At 48.1% G+C, this 14,679-nt stretch overlaps 1 protein-coding gene across 1 annotated transcript in view; it reads left to right on the forward strand.

Annotated features, from left to right (window-relative positions):
• The window catches only part of GRIK4 (glutamate ionotropic receptor kainate type subunit 4), a 307,828-nt gene that overhangs the window by 125,598 nt on the left and 167,551 nt on the right, over nt 1-14,679 (forward strand). The window contains exons 2-3 of the mRNA XM_063093085.1: nt 1,004-1,168; nt 12,914-13,011. Coding sequence (XP_062949155.1) covers nt 1,004-1,168; nt 12,914-13,011 — 263 coding nt within the window. The remainder of the gene's footprint in view (nt 1-1,003; nt 1,169-12,913; nt 13,012-14,679) is intronic.

Genomic DNA, 14,679 nt, shown 5'->3' on the forward strand with positions numbered 1-14,679 from the left:
TCTGAATAATGCTGCTATGAACGTTTGTGTGTAAGATTTTGTGTGGAGATTTTCGTTTTTGTAACTTCACCTCTATCAAGAGAATGAAGCATCTCAGTAGCTAGATTTATTAAGTGCCTACTGTGCGCAAGATTTTGTTTGAGCACATACTACCTCATGTAATCTTCAAAAGGGCCCAAAGAGTGGGCTCTTTCAAGTGAGGAAACTGAGATCCCATAGCTGATAAGGGGTGGAGCTGGGATTTAAACCCAGTTCTCTGTGACACTGTAACACTTATACTTAACACTGCTTCCAGAGTTGGGTAACTTTTGCCACTGCACCCCTCCAGTGGTCCACCCTGATTGTCACACTAAGTCCACGTGTCGTGCCACTTGCCTACAGTATCTTATTGATTCCTCACACCAACCCTGTGAGGTTGTCTTACTATTCCTATTGTTCAGTGAGGAAGAGAGGTTCAGAGAGACTGTGCAGCTCACCCAAGTGACATGGTTCATTGGTGTCGGGCCTGGACAGCCGGCATTCAGCAGTATCCTGCAGCTGCTCCTTGATACAACAGCTCTCCCTCACAAACCTGGTCTCTTCTAACCCTCTCTCACCTCAGGGGGAGTTTCTCATATGCCTAGAATACCATTTGCAGAGGACAGCCCCTCTCTCCTTTCCTTTGCACACACGTGCCTTCTGTGTGCACGTGGACATAACAGCCAAGAGTATCCCTGTGCCTGGGCCTAGGGACCACATGCAGAGAGGACCCCTGGTGGCTTGCCTTGGTATTACAGGGTTCCAGAGGAGCATATCCACATCAGAATTCACCGCTACACCTGTCTACAACCCGAGAGCCTTAAGCATGTAGAGAACTTGCTTTGGAGATAGTTCTGAGGATGGCAGGGTGGAGAGGGATTTGGGGAGCTGCCTGGAAGAGGAAGGGGGCAGTGGGGGGAGGCTAGAGGAGGGATAACAGTAGCAGGTAGAGTACCAACTGTGTCCATGTGGTTGCTGCCCACAGCTGCGATCTTGGATGACCCCATGGAGTGCAGCAGAGGGGAGCGGCTCTCCATCACCCTGGCCAAGAACCGCATCAACCGTGCTCCTGAGAGGCTGGGCAAGGCCAAGGTCGAAGTGGACATCTTTGAGCTTCTCAGAGACAGCGAGTATGAGACTGCAGAAACCAGTACGTAGGATGGGCAGGGCTGCCCTCTGCGTCCCTTGCTGGCAGAGGACGAGCTGGTGGTGTAAGCTGCACCCATCGCCAGGCCTCTGATATAGATATTCCCAGGGGAGGTAGAGAAATATGCACCAGGAGGCCCTATGAGGCTCTCAACCTGGATAAGATCCCAGGTTTTATTGTGAACCATGTGTGGAGTAGTATTAATGCAGAATACTCTTTCATTAATTCATTCATCAACCCATGCATTCATTCCTTCATATATTGATTCGTTAACCTCCTGGACATTACATACACACATCCCCAAATGAAGTCTTGTGTGTGATTAAGGAAGAAGTGATACAGCCAACCATAGCATAGCTTAGCCATTGTCATTTAATCAAGACATCTGATTGCTTGTCTTGCTTTCTTGTGCTATGGGCAGTGTCATGGGAGAAAACTGAGTCTGGCCACTCACTCTGTGTGTAACCTCGAGCAAGTCACTTATCCTATCTGAACCTCAGTTTCTTCGTCTGTGAGATAGGAATGCTAGGCTCTGCTTTGCAAATCTTGCAAGTTGTGAGATTTAAATTACTTAAATATAGGAAATCATCTGTGAATTGCAGTGTTTTATAGACATACATAGTAGGCCATTCAATCACATATATGGAGCCCCTACTATGCGCTGGGCACTGCTTTTAATTCTCACATTACCCAAGAGTTAAGTGTTATTACCTCCAGTTTAGAAAAGAAACTGAGGCCCAAAGACATTGAATAATTTGCCCAACCACAGAGCTAATCAATGACTGAGCTAGGCCTGGACCTTGCAAGCCCAGTACACAATCCACTACTTGTCCCCTGCAATCTTCAGGCATGTTGCTGGTATTACCTTTGCGACTTTACAGGATTGGGCCCAAGTTACTGGGTCAGTGGCTTGTAGCTAGGCTGAAAATGAAAAGCTCCAGTTCAGAGGGAAGGAGACTAGCCCATCAGCCCAGGTAGATGATAACGTCTATTCCCTAAGACTTTGAAGAGTCCCTTTCTAATCCATTTTAACCTTTAGCAACACTCAGTGGCAAAAACAAATAAACAAAATAAAACAAAAAACAACTTGCTCAGGTACGTATGTCAGACATCTGCTCTTCCATCTGAAGATCCAGCGATGCTCTTGGGGCTGTTAGGGTTGCAAGAAAAGAAACTCATTCACACTGGCACTAGCACAACAGGTAGAATCCAGAAAGGGTAAGAGGGAGGAAGGCAGCAGCTCAGGAGACCTGCCAGCCTCCCTCTCTCTCTCTCAGCTTCTTAAATGTTCTTGTGGTGCTGGATCCCTGCTCTTCCCACTTCGCTAGTTTGACTTCCCTGGCTTAGTCCTCCCGCACCTGTCCCAAAACAGCCACCTAGGCCCAATTTACTTGCTCTTTATTCATTCAGGAACTTTTATTGAGCATTTACTCTGTTTTAGGTATGATTCAGGGTATCATGCATTGGGAACAATGCAGAAAATAAAATAGACACAGTCCCTGCTCTCAGGTGGCTTATAGTCTCCCTTTAGACTGCACCTCAGTGGCAGCTTCCTTCCATGCCTCGTGGTCTGGATTCCCCAGGTAGAGGATCTGATTGGTCCAGCTCTTCTTGCCGTGTGGCCAGTCTCACAAGTTGCAGGTGTTGGCCAGACTGCCTAATAACTCCACCTGGGGACAATGTCCACTCCTGGTCCAGTAGCTGTGACTGAGAACAGTTCATACTGTACAGAACAAGGCCATTGAGCCAGCAGGATCTATGGGCACAGATTCCCCCAGAAGAGGGCATGGGGAAACAAGTACCAAAACAGTTGTTCATTTGATTATTCAGTCCGTCAATCAATATTTAGTGAGTACCTATCATACTATATTCTACGCAATGAGGATTTAGCAAGGAACAGACAAAAATTCCAGTTGTCCTAGAGATTAATTTCTAGAACAATGAAAGGACAATTCAGATTTCCCAGGATCTTCCAAATGAAATCAGAAATACCAGCAAAGACTTCTTGTGAATCTCCTAGTCCAGTCTACAGTTTCTTTGTCCAGCAGAGCAGGTCTCAGCCAGGGGTCCAGATTTCTAAATAGTTCTGTAGTCCATACTTTGAAAAACCAGCTCCTCTTTCCTTTTCTGAAGTTCTTCAGAGTTCCTGGCAGAACTGAGACCATAGATTGGCCCATTGTGGATAGTGTCATTAGCAGATGTAAATTTCCTCTCCCAATGACCCATGCAGTGTAGTTTAGGAAAGTCAATACATCTAAAATATTAAGCCAGATGAGTCAGGGGAATAAAGGAAACTGATATCTTTATTCCACATACAGAGCTTTGGGCATTTTAAAAATGCTCTTCTCTTAGGCACCAAGTATATTATTAGCGAGAGGTCCAGTTCAGCTTTTACATGTTAGCATGTTTGAGGCATGATTAGCATTTGTTAGAAAAGAAGGCTTCTGGATCTTTCTATCACAAAAGCCTTTCATCTGAAGCCAGAGTGTCCCCCTCAATGAGTCTTAAATACCACCCCGGTAGTTCATAGAAAGGTTCTAGTCCAGCTCTTTCCCTCCCAAAGTAAGGGGGTGAGTGAGTGGTAGGTTAATGCTGTTGGCTAAAGCAGGGACTGGGGACCAGTGGTGGTATTGGGGGAGGGAAGATGGGAAGGGAACAGGATTCCTGAGTGAAGGAGCTCCAATAGCTCTGCAGTCTCCACTTTGGGGAGATGGTGTAGTATGAGTATTAGGAGCATGGATTTTAGAATCAGACTGAGCAGATTTAAATCCTGGCTCTACAGTTTATTAACTGTGTGATGTGGACAGGCTGTTTAACCATTTTGTGCCTCAGTTTCCTCATTTGTAAAATGGGGGTGATGGTATTATCGCCTCATAATGTCATTCAGAGCATTCCATGAGATAGTGCAGGTGAGGTGCTTAGCACCATGCACAGAGCAGGTGTTCAGGAAGTGACAGCTATGGCTTTTGTCATGGCCTTTCTTCTGACACCCTCACTTTTGAGCAGACTTCCTCCCAGCCTCTTACCATCATCTCTCTCTGTCTTCTGTTTCAAAGTTCAGCCGTACATCTGTGGCAGCACTGTCCCCCAGGCTCTTCTCCAGTGGCCTGCTTAATGTCAACATCCATCGTAATTGGATATTCCCCTTCTCTTTCCAGTTTTCTGGGCTTGATGCATTTGACAGCTTTGAGCCTTTGGAAATTGTAGTGGGCCACCTCGAGCCAGCTGCTGCTCAATGTCAAAGGCAGTGTTTTCCCTGGGCTAGTGGCCCAGGGCCAATTTGCATGATTAACTTAAACATATGGGAGTGACTCTGGGGCCCAGGAAGATTCCCCCAACCCCACACCTATCACCCTGTGGCCAGGGAATCTGCTGCAAGGGGCTGAAAGAGGCCCTAGTGATTATGTTTTTGGTTGTGGAAAGTAGAGGCTCTGATTGAAGTTGGGGCCATAGAAATCCAACAGGGTACAGATGTGCCTTACTTTCAGTAATGGCTTTCAAGAAGCTCTGTGCACATCACACTTCATGAATAATATTTGGGATGGGAGAGTAAACCAAGGGAAGCAATGGTTATTATAAGAATCAAAGATTATGAAGTGTAAAGAAGCTAACAATGCTGGAGTCCAGAAGCCAGCCCTCATCTGATGGTTGAAAGTGAGGCTTGGAGATGGAAAGTATCACAAAGGGCGTTAATTAATAGCCAATCTGGAAGCTGGAAAGATACGAGGAGAAAATCATCCCCTGTTCTATCTGGTTCAAATGGACAGATTTTTATACAGTGGGATTATGTAAAGTAAGGGTCACTTGTAGAGTTTCCTCCAACCCACATCAGATGTCCCCCACCTCTGCCCTTTGACTGTCATTGCCCCAGGGTTCCTGATGTTTGACTCTCCAGCTCCCCTGCACAGCCCACAGATCTGAAGTAGAAGGGAAGGACAAGACCTCTTAGGCCATCTCTGCCTGGCCCTTCCATGTGTTATCTCCACCTTAGTCTTTCTTTTGTCAGGAGCTCCCACAAGGCATCGTCCTCCCCTGTTCCTAAAGATCAGGGCATCTCCTGCGGCTCAGATATTAGAGCCAGCTAAGCGCCCACCCCTTTACCACCTGAATGCCCCAAGGCACCATCCCCGCTGCTGCCAGAGTCAGTTGGAGGTTTACTTTACTGCAGAGCTGGAAGCAGGGGCCTCTCTGTCACCCCCTCGCCTTTGCCTCAGTTGGTCTCTGTGAGGCCAAGTGTGCTATCAGCTATCCATCCAGTTTCTCCTTGAAACCCAGAGATGCACTGGTTATCAGGGCCTCGCAGGGCTCCAGCGCACCTGGAGTGGGGCTGGGTGCACAGTGTTGGGCTCTATGTGGCTGCTGCTCCTGCACAGGCTCCAGAGCCTCCATGGGTGTAACCTTTGGTGATTTGGGGCTTTCTCTGATACATGAGGGTTAGCATCCCTCCATCAGTTCAATAGAATGAATTGAAGTCAATGTAAAGAAAAAAAAGTAAGAAGCCAGAGGAGAACAGCATACAAATAGTGGTGAGTCACTCAACAAATACTCCTTGTTCCCCCTCTCTGAGTTACCACACACATCACGTGTGCACAACATGGACCCAGACATGCATTGAATTACAGGGCTTAGAAATCATCTGGTCCAACCCCCTGTCTTACAGGTGGAGAATCTGAGGCTCATGATCTTTTCCAGGAAAAAGTTAAGACCCACGCATTTGCAAAGTGACAAATTCTAGGTGGCTCTTCTGCAGGCAGGCCAGCGAGTGGCACAGACAGGGCAGCAGGAGGTCAGAACTAGGTCTACTGGGCTAGGTGGTCAGGTAAGGCCTCCTGAGTGGGCCTTGGAATGTTCCATAGGTGAAGAGAAGGGAAGAAGGTATCCAGGTAGGTGGCATAATAGCAGGAGCGAAGGTGTAAGGCAGGAAAAAACAGAGTACATTGGGTGCAGTGACAGATGGGTGTGGCTAAAACAGTTTCTGTGGGGGCAGAGGAGAGGGCCAGGCTTGGAGAGCAGTGTGGACTAGCGCTCAGAACTCAGGTTCCAGCGTTGGATGCACCGGGATTCTAATGCCGGCTCTCTCAGCACCTTGGGCTTATCTCCTATGCCTGGCATTCCTCATCTGTAAAATGGAATAAGAAGAGTTCTCACTTCATGAGGTGGTTGTGAGGATTAAATGAGATGATGCTAGTAGTGCCTGGAATAGTGTGAGGTCTCAATAAATTTTACCTAGTAGTAGTAGTAGAATTAGTGTAGGAACTACTCCTTCTCAGGGCCACAGTAAGGATTCAGGGTGGTAGTGTGGCTGTCAGCAGGTGCTGGGCACAAGGAAAGCCCAGGAAATGGTGCTGCTACTGGCACTGTGGTTTGGGACCAGGCTGAGGGCTTTGCACGATGTGCTGCTGGTGAAGTGAACCGATGGTGGGTTTGAATTCTCTGATGCCCTGGGGAGCTCTGGCCAGGTGGACCCTGTCGTGGGCGTGACAACACAGAGACCTGGACTCACATCCTCACCTGCTCCCTTCCTTGGCTTGGAGACCAGAAGGGCCAGTCCCTTTGGCCCACTGTCCACTTATGGGAAGTTCAGAAGGAAACGTGTCCCTCAGGAGATCTCTGTTCTTTGGAGTTGACTGAGGCAAAGGTTTGCCTTGCCCTGGACAATTGGCTTTGCATTGTGCACGGCGTGTGATACAAACAAGCATAAAGAGAGACCTTGCCTTCCTGCTGTCCTCGGCTCCAGCACCTTGAAGTGTCTTTCTACAAAGGACTCTGAGCTCTCTCTGCCCTGCATCTCTGTCAGTCCTGGAAGGCCAGGATGGTTTCCCACATGGGCTCAGAGAGTGACTTAGTAGCTCATCACGTGTCACACCATCAGTGAGGGGGACCCACTTTCTCATCCACCCAGGAAGCTGCCCCTTCCCTGGAGGGGCTGCCGTCAGTGCGATCATCACCTATGATCGACCCCTCTGGAAATCTGCCTCACAGCCAGACCCTCCCCTCCCTGAGCTGCTCTCTGTCTGCGGGGAGGGACCTGAGAAGGCTCAGGGAAGGAGTAAATTCCCACGAGCCCCTCCTGCCCAGCCAGGTTTCTAAGGGGACTTGGAATCCAGGCCAGAGCTGGCATTTTGAAGGGAAGAAGTCCTTGCATGGGGTTACAAAACCCCAGCATGGTCTTTTATTCAAGTGGCTGCTCTGACAGTTGCCTTTCAACTCCTCTGCTGGCTGGAAAACTTAGCTGCCATGGCAATGTCACTCGTCTCCATGTTGCCTCCATTCCTTGCACCCTGGTAACCAGAAGTAAAGCCCATCTCCATCTCCTCCTGTCCCCCCACAGACTGCTCGGAGTCCTCACACAGGCAGGCAGGGACTGCAGAATCAGAGTCTGGGGGTGTGGGGGAGGGGCTGGCTCCAGAGCTGAGGCTCTTTATAAATGATTTCCATTTCTACTGAGCAGGGCATCCTTCATAGGGAATGAAAGATCAATTCCCAGATCCCAGGGAATCCCCAGGACATGGCTGCTGGGAGGATGATAATTCAATTTCTTTGGACGTATTTGGATCATTTCAATTCAGTTGAGCAGACATCTGTTGAGAAATTCCTTTTTGCCAGGACTGGATAGACCTGACCCTTGTCCTCAAGGAGTGTACGATCCAGTGAGGGAGACAGACATGTGGACATGTGTGGGAGGAGCTCAGAACAGCAGGCACAGGTGCACCCACCCCTGAGCCAGATGTGTCTAGTTAGAATCCAGAACTTGTGAGACATTGGAAAAGTCCTGTGGTGCACATAGAGCATACATTAAATAACTTTGCCAGTAACATCCCATACTCAAACAAATGCATACTTATATTCGAGTATTCACACATTATAAACAGCTTTCCATCTGTCTGTTTAGGTCAGATTTTGCCACCAAATGAGTTTGATGAAAAACATCAGTTTCACAGCCTTTTGGATTTTGGAATTGGGAATATGGAATTTTGGCCTTCAATAAGAATTTATTTTCAGGAGAAACTTCCCTCTGTTGAGGCCCAATATCACGAGCCTGCTTGGAGTAAAAGCTGGCAGGAATTCAGAGCAGACTCAGACTCACCGCGTGATGCGAATATAGAAAGGGAGAGATGCCTTCTTGCCTAGGGGACTGAGCTGGGCTTTGGAGTATCAGTAGGAGTTTACCACGCAGAAGGGCGAGAGAGGGCCAAGACTGTGGTAGAATGGGGATGTTAATGGACCCCTTCTCAGAAAAATGCTTCCAAATGAATAAAATAAAATGGATAGGATGACCGTGGAAACCAATTATATGGAAATGCAGTTAAAATATTTTAATGGTGATAAATTAAGGCATGTGCTTCTTTTTTAATGTATTAAATAGCCAAGCCCAGCATCGGGTCTATGTACTAGAATAATTTTGAAGTAGTAATGAATACTAATGGTATTTTAAGATATCCACAGCAGTGTAATGTGATATGAAAACACTGGTGATTTTTGTTGACGACAAAGTCACAGGTACTGTTAATATACTGTGCTTTACTGCCTACATTCAGAGTTAAAGGAAATGCTACATTTCAGCAGGGATTAGGGAAAATAATGATGTGATTTTCCCCCATATGTTCACACACCCCTGACTTCTACCCACAGACCCCAGGCAGCAGGTTAAGAACCCCTGGTCTGGACAAAGATAACCACTTGGAAAGAGGCTCAGGGAGGGGAATATGAGTGTGTTCTGGGTGACCTGGAGGTGAAGCAGGAGTTGGCATGACAGAGAAAGGGCAGGAAAGGTAGGATGTTGAAGAGATCAGACCCACTTGAATTTTACTTGCTCATTAGAAGACTTTTTTTCAGTATAGCACTGTATTTTTTATGTTATGTTATAAAAGGAATACATGCTTATTATAGAAAGTAGAAAAATTAAAATTAAAAAAGGAAAAAAATCACTCAGTGTTCCAGTGGCCAGGGCGGTCTCTATGAACATTCCAGTTGATGGCATTAGCTGGGGGAGGCTGCATGGTGCGGTGCTGTAGGAATTGGTCCAGGGCTAAGGGGTTGAGCAGTTGAATCTAGACTCTACTCTAATTTTTCTGTCTTGTTTTTGTATTGTAAAATGAGGCTGACGGTAATATTACCTATTTCATCAGGTTGTTTTTAGAATTAAACAAGTCGATTCCTTTAAGGTGCTTTGAATGGGCCATAATTAATGCTCGCTAAATGTTGGCTTTCATAACATCTTCCAATCATTCCTCAATGTATAGCTATTCTCTGTATATACTTAGTTGTAGCCTTCATATAGATAGATGTATAATTTTATATCATGCTTCTTTCTTTCAATGTTATTACATAAATATTTTTCATACTATTATAAACTGTTCATAAGCATCTTAATTTTAAATGCCTAAATAATATTCTATGTGGGCATATGACCCACACTTTCTATATCTATTCCTTTATGACTAGACATTTAGTTTATTTCCAGTTTTCCATGGAGGGCGCTGAGCAGGCTTCATTGTGGCTCCGCAGCTATTTATTGGGCACATAACTCTGTGTCGGGCCCCATGCTAGGTCTGGAGGATGCACTGGTGAATAAGACAAGCACTGCCTTGGAGGATCACCCAGATCTAGGCTTCAAGATTAGACTCGACATCACAGTTTGGAGAATGGACTGGACATGAAGACTCCTGGAGACAGGGAGACCCTTTAGGAGGGCAGGTTGTGAAGAGTGGATGACCTGGAACAGTGGCAGTGGGGATAGGGAAGAGGGACCTCAGGGGTGAGCAGGTCAGATGGTCAGAATCTGGGCCCCTGGTTGGTACAGCAAGTGAACAGATTTAGTGAGGGAAGGCAAGAAAGAGTCAAGGCTGAGTGTGGCTTTGAGCTTGGGGAGCTCAGGGGAGTAGGGTGGTTATGAGCATAGGCTTTGGTGCCAGATGGATCTCCAGTTTCAAGCCCAGTTCTGCAAGCCCTGTTCAGTGATCTTGAACAAGTTACTTAAAGTTTCTGAGCGTCAGTTTCCCCATCTGTAGAGTGAAGATAAAAATGAATCTTCTTCATAGAAACGTGAAGATCGAATCATTATGACAGATATGTAGCAAGTATGATGTAATGGGGATCATAAGAAGGGTCATGGAGTGTGTCAGGTACCATGCAAAGCACTTCGTGTGTAGTAACTCACTTTAATTCTCAGAACAGCCCAACAAAGGAAGCACTGTTAGTATCCCAGTTTTATAGGTGAGTAGACAGGCCCAGAGAGGTTTGGTGACTTGCTCAAGGTCTCACAGCCAGTAAGTGACAGAGCTGAGTCTCAAACCCAGACAGCTCTGCATCAGGGTCCATGCTCTTAATGACTGTGCTTTACTCAGCCACGCTGAGTGTGACATGCCAGAGAGAAGGCCCTGTGGTGATGTCTAGCTGGGGGTTGGAGCTTGACTTTATAACCTAGGACATAGGCAAGAGTGTAGGCTCATTTGGGCAGAGACGAGGGTGAAGGCCACAGGCAAGAGTGAGATTGCCCAGGGAGCGAGAGGCGTGGGTAGCACCTGAACTCAGCAGGAGGGATAAGCAAGAGGAGTCAGCAAAGGCAGAGAGAGAGACTGATCAGAGAACCTGCTTGAGAATCAGGATTGGACGGCATTATGAAGTTAAAAAGAACAATAAAATCAGCAAACATCAAACGCTGCAAAAAGAGAGTGGGATGAGAAGAGATAGCAGGCTGTGGTGACCTTGGAGAAAGAAGATTCAGGAGAAGGAGGCTGGCGGGGGGACCTCAATCGTAAGGGGTTGAGAAGAGCTGGCTGCAAAATAGGTGGCTGCGAGAGAGTGGAGAGAACACTAGATGGGGTCAGGAGCTTGAGTCCACATGCTGGCTTTGACCTTGTTCAGGTGTGTTACCTAAGGTGAGTTGCTTAACATCTCTAGGATGCTGTTTCTTTATTGGTAAATCAGGAGATAAGACCTCCTTCTGAGGCTGTTGTAAGGGTGATGATCTTAATCACCTAGTAGGCGGTAAGAGTTAAGTTGGCTGAGCTCACGTGAGATACTCATGTGGAAACAGCTTGATCGTGGCTACTTCTGCCACTGGAGATGGTTCTGACACTTAGGACCAACCAGTCCCTCCAGGTGCCCTCTGCCTGTAGCTTCTCAGTCAGCTGTGATTCGGGATGTTGTGGGATTCCTTCCCAAGCCTCAGGCTAAGAGAAGACCTCACAGATCTATAGTTCTATGGTAAATTGCAATGCTGGGATTTGAGCCCTGCTGTTCTACCTTGCCACCTGTGCCCCATTCCGGCGGTCACTTGGCTGCATTGACCAAAGGTTGGGACTCTAACCAAAGAGGGCATCCAGATTGCAGGTTGGCTTGCAACTGACTCAGCAAGGAACCCTATGCTGGCCCCTTAACCTCGTGTCCTAGCCTGGGAAATGGCTCTGCCTGACTCCTAAAGTGAGTAGGAGGAAAAGTGTATGGAGTTAAGCTTTGGGTTTTGCAGACAAGGATGTCATGTTGTGCAGTGGGAAACCTCAATGCATATTCTAAGGGGCAGCTTCTTGGTTATATCACAGTGTGTGTACTGAAAATTATTTCATGCTCTCTCTCCCTGTGTTTCCCCCTTCTTCTCCCTTCCTTCTTTTCTCAGTCTCTTGCACTTTAAAATCTTAGATTCTCTCCTCCTCTTCTGACCACTGTCCCATTCATTCACGCATTCATTCACCTAATATGAATTGGGCACCTGCTATCTGGAACACATTGTGCTGAACATGGAGGAGACGAGAAGCAGGGATTTGAAGACAAATGTAGGCAGTTCCTGCCCTTAAGAGGTTTGAAATCTAGTGAGAGGAGAACTCTAAACAACACACTGAAATAGATGCAGTTACAAGTGTCTTAGAATAGAGGCAAAAAGCACGGGCCTTGGGAGCCCCAGGCAGGGTTGATTCCATCAAAGGAACGCAGGAATTTCTAAGGAGAAGGCGGTGTTTGCAGTGATCCTGGACAGGTGAGAGAGTATCCAGAGTAGAGGTGGGAACGGTGCCTTGCCACTGAGGAAGTGCGAGATCACAGGCATGGAGGTTGGTCAGGACAGACCTGCCACGCGCAGGGCAGCCAGGGTGCCAGGCACCAGGCAGGCGAGGCAAACTGAGGGGCATTGACCGGTGAGACTCGTCTCTGCATCTCCTTCTTTACCTCTGTCTCCCATTTTCTCTTTCCTCTTCTCTCTTTCCCCTTTCTGTGACATTAGCTGAATCTGCTTTCTTCCTCTCTGTCTGAGTCATCCTAGCCCCTCTTAGCCCCTCTGCCTGTCAACCTTTTTTCCTCCCAGACCCTCTTTATATTTGGGGGGACCAAGAGATTGTACACTGGGCCCTCTGCCCCTGCAGCAGCCATGCTGGGCTCCCCCCCATGCCATCGCAGGCCAGGCAGGGGTGAGATCTGCAGGTTTCCTTCTTTTGCCTCTGTCCTTCAGTGACAGCCCAGACGATTTATATACCCTGTTGGCTGTGGCCGTATGCTGTCATAACCTGGGTCATTTCCTCATTTAATACTATCCATAAACTCCAATAAAACTGTCCTGGAGCCCAGTAGTCCAGGGGGAAAAGAAGAGACACTGGATTTGGAAGGGTTGGAGAAGGGGCCTGGGGAAGGGCTGGGCAGAAGGCAGGGTCGTGGGTGAAGGCTGGGGATGCGAGGCTGCAGCCCAGTCAGGGCAGCCGGCCCAAGCCCGACCTGATGAGTTCCTTGCTTCCTTTCCTCCCCTGCCGCTGGCCGCAGTGTGTCAGATCCTCCCCAAGGGGGTGGTTGCCGTCCTGGGACCATCGTCCAGCCCAGCCTCCAGCTCCATCATCAGCAACATCTGTGGGGAGAAGGAGGTGAGTGCTGGGCTGAGTTGGGGAAATATCTGCGGGCTGGTGCCTGTGCCCAGAGCCCAAAGAGATCATTGATGCTTAAGTGCTGGAAGAGCCCGTCAAGGCTGGGCTGGTGTTATTAATAACAACATCAATATAAATGAAAGAAGCAGCTCTTTGCCGAGCACTTACTTTGCTCCAGGTTGTTTCGATGGAAGGTCTCAGAGGACATGTTTGACAGCAGATTTTCAAGCTGAGCTCCATCAAGTCTTAGGGTCTGGTGGCGGTGCCTCCAGTAGCCCCTTGCATGTGGTGGTTAGAGGGGAGGCTGGCGAGGGTGGTGGTCAGCGGGAGGCCAGAGGGCAGAAGTCTGAGCATCCTGTCCACATTAGCAGCTCCAGGGCTATCTGTTTATATATTGGGATTCTGGGAAGAATGCCTTTGGGGAAAGACATTGCTACATTTTATTGCTAAAATAAAGTTTGAAAGCCTCTGTTTTATAAGTTCTCTGGAAAAGAGATTTTATTTTGCTTTCTTCCTCATTCATCAGTTCCAGTGTTTACTTCAAGCAGTACATTCATCCTCAGGTGAAACCTCTAACTGGACTCTCTCATTTCCAAGTGTTGAGTCCATATCCTCTAGTTCTAGCTCCATGGGAGAAAAAGATGGTAGGAGACAAGTTTCAGAGTAACAGTCCCCTCCCTGTTCGGTCCCCTGCTCCTTCCCCCGGGAACACAGACTTGGAACTTCAGAGATTCTGTCTAGTCCTAGTCCTTCCTGGAATTCATCAGTCCTTCCCCTTCAGATACATCGAGGGAGATAGTGGGAAAGTAGCCCCTCGGCCCCTCTCTGCCCCAAGGGCATTCTAGCCGGGTCCTCAGGGGCAGATGCAGCTTGCTGGGGAGAAGGGGGGGGTTATGGGGTGGAAGGCTTTGCCTTCCAGAAGCTTTAGTCTTAGGAGGATCTGGTTCTTAGAAATAGGATGGTAGTACACACTGGACGCCTCCTCCACGACCCTCCCCTGCAGAGGCAGGGGAGCCGCAGACAGGCTTCTGCCTACCCTAGGCCCTCTTAGAACCTACCCCCTCGATGCCAGGGTTATCTCTTATGATCAGAGTGCTCGGTGAGTCCCTGCAGCTTTGGGCAGAATATTTATCTTTCCTGTTTTATGAGCCCACTCTCAAAATTGTTATCTGCACTCTCAAGTGCCTGCTCTCCTAGCCGTGAGGCTGCAGCTGGCCTCACACCTCCAGTAGCTGGCTTCTCCCCGCTGGGCTGAGACCCTGAGCTTTCTTGCCATGTGCTGGGTCCATGGTGACAACCCCCCATCCCCCGCTCCCTCACATATCCTGAATGATGACTCAGACCCACCCAGGCCACAAAGGAGCTTCTGTCCTGCTTCTGTGCTGCTCAGTCCCTTCCAGCATCTCACAGCCTCGGCCCAGGAAGTCAGACCTGATGTTCAATTTGAATCTTTCTTGCTGTGTTCCAAGTAACAGCTCAGATATGCGGTAGGTTGTTATTCCAGCAATGGCTCTGATCTTCACCATTGAGGTCGCCAAGACTTCAGCTCCCCAGTTTTTTCTTCTCTGCTCTCGCCTTTTCTTTTCTCCTTTCTGCTTCCTCCCCTGTCATGCTTTCTTCATTGTGCCTTTCAGTCCTTCTCCTGACCCTCACTCCAAAGTGGCCTCC

This window comes from Cynocephalus volans, chromosome 4, assembly GCF_027409185.1.
Source record: "Cynocephalus volans isolate mCynVol1 chromosome 4, mCynVol1.pri, whole genome shotgun sequence".
NCBI lineage: Eukaryota > Metazoa > Chordata > Mammalia > Dermoptera > Cynocephalidae > Cynocephalus > Cynocephalus volans.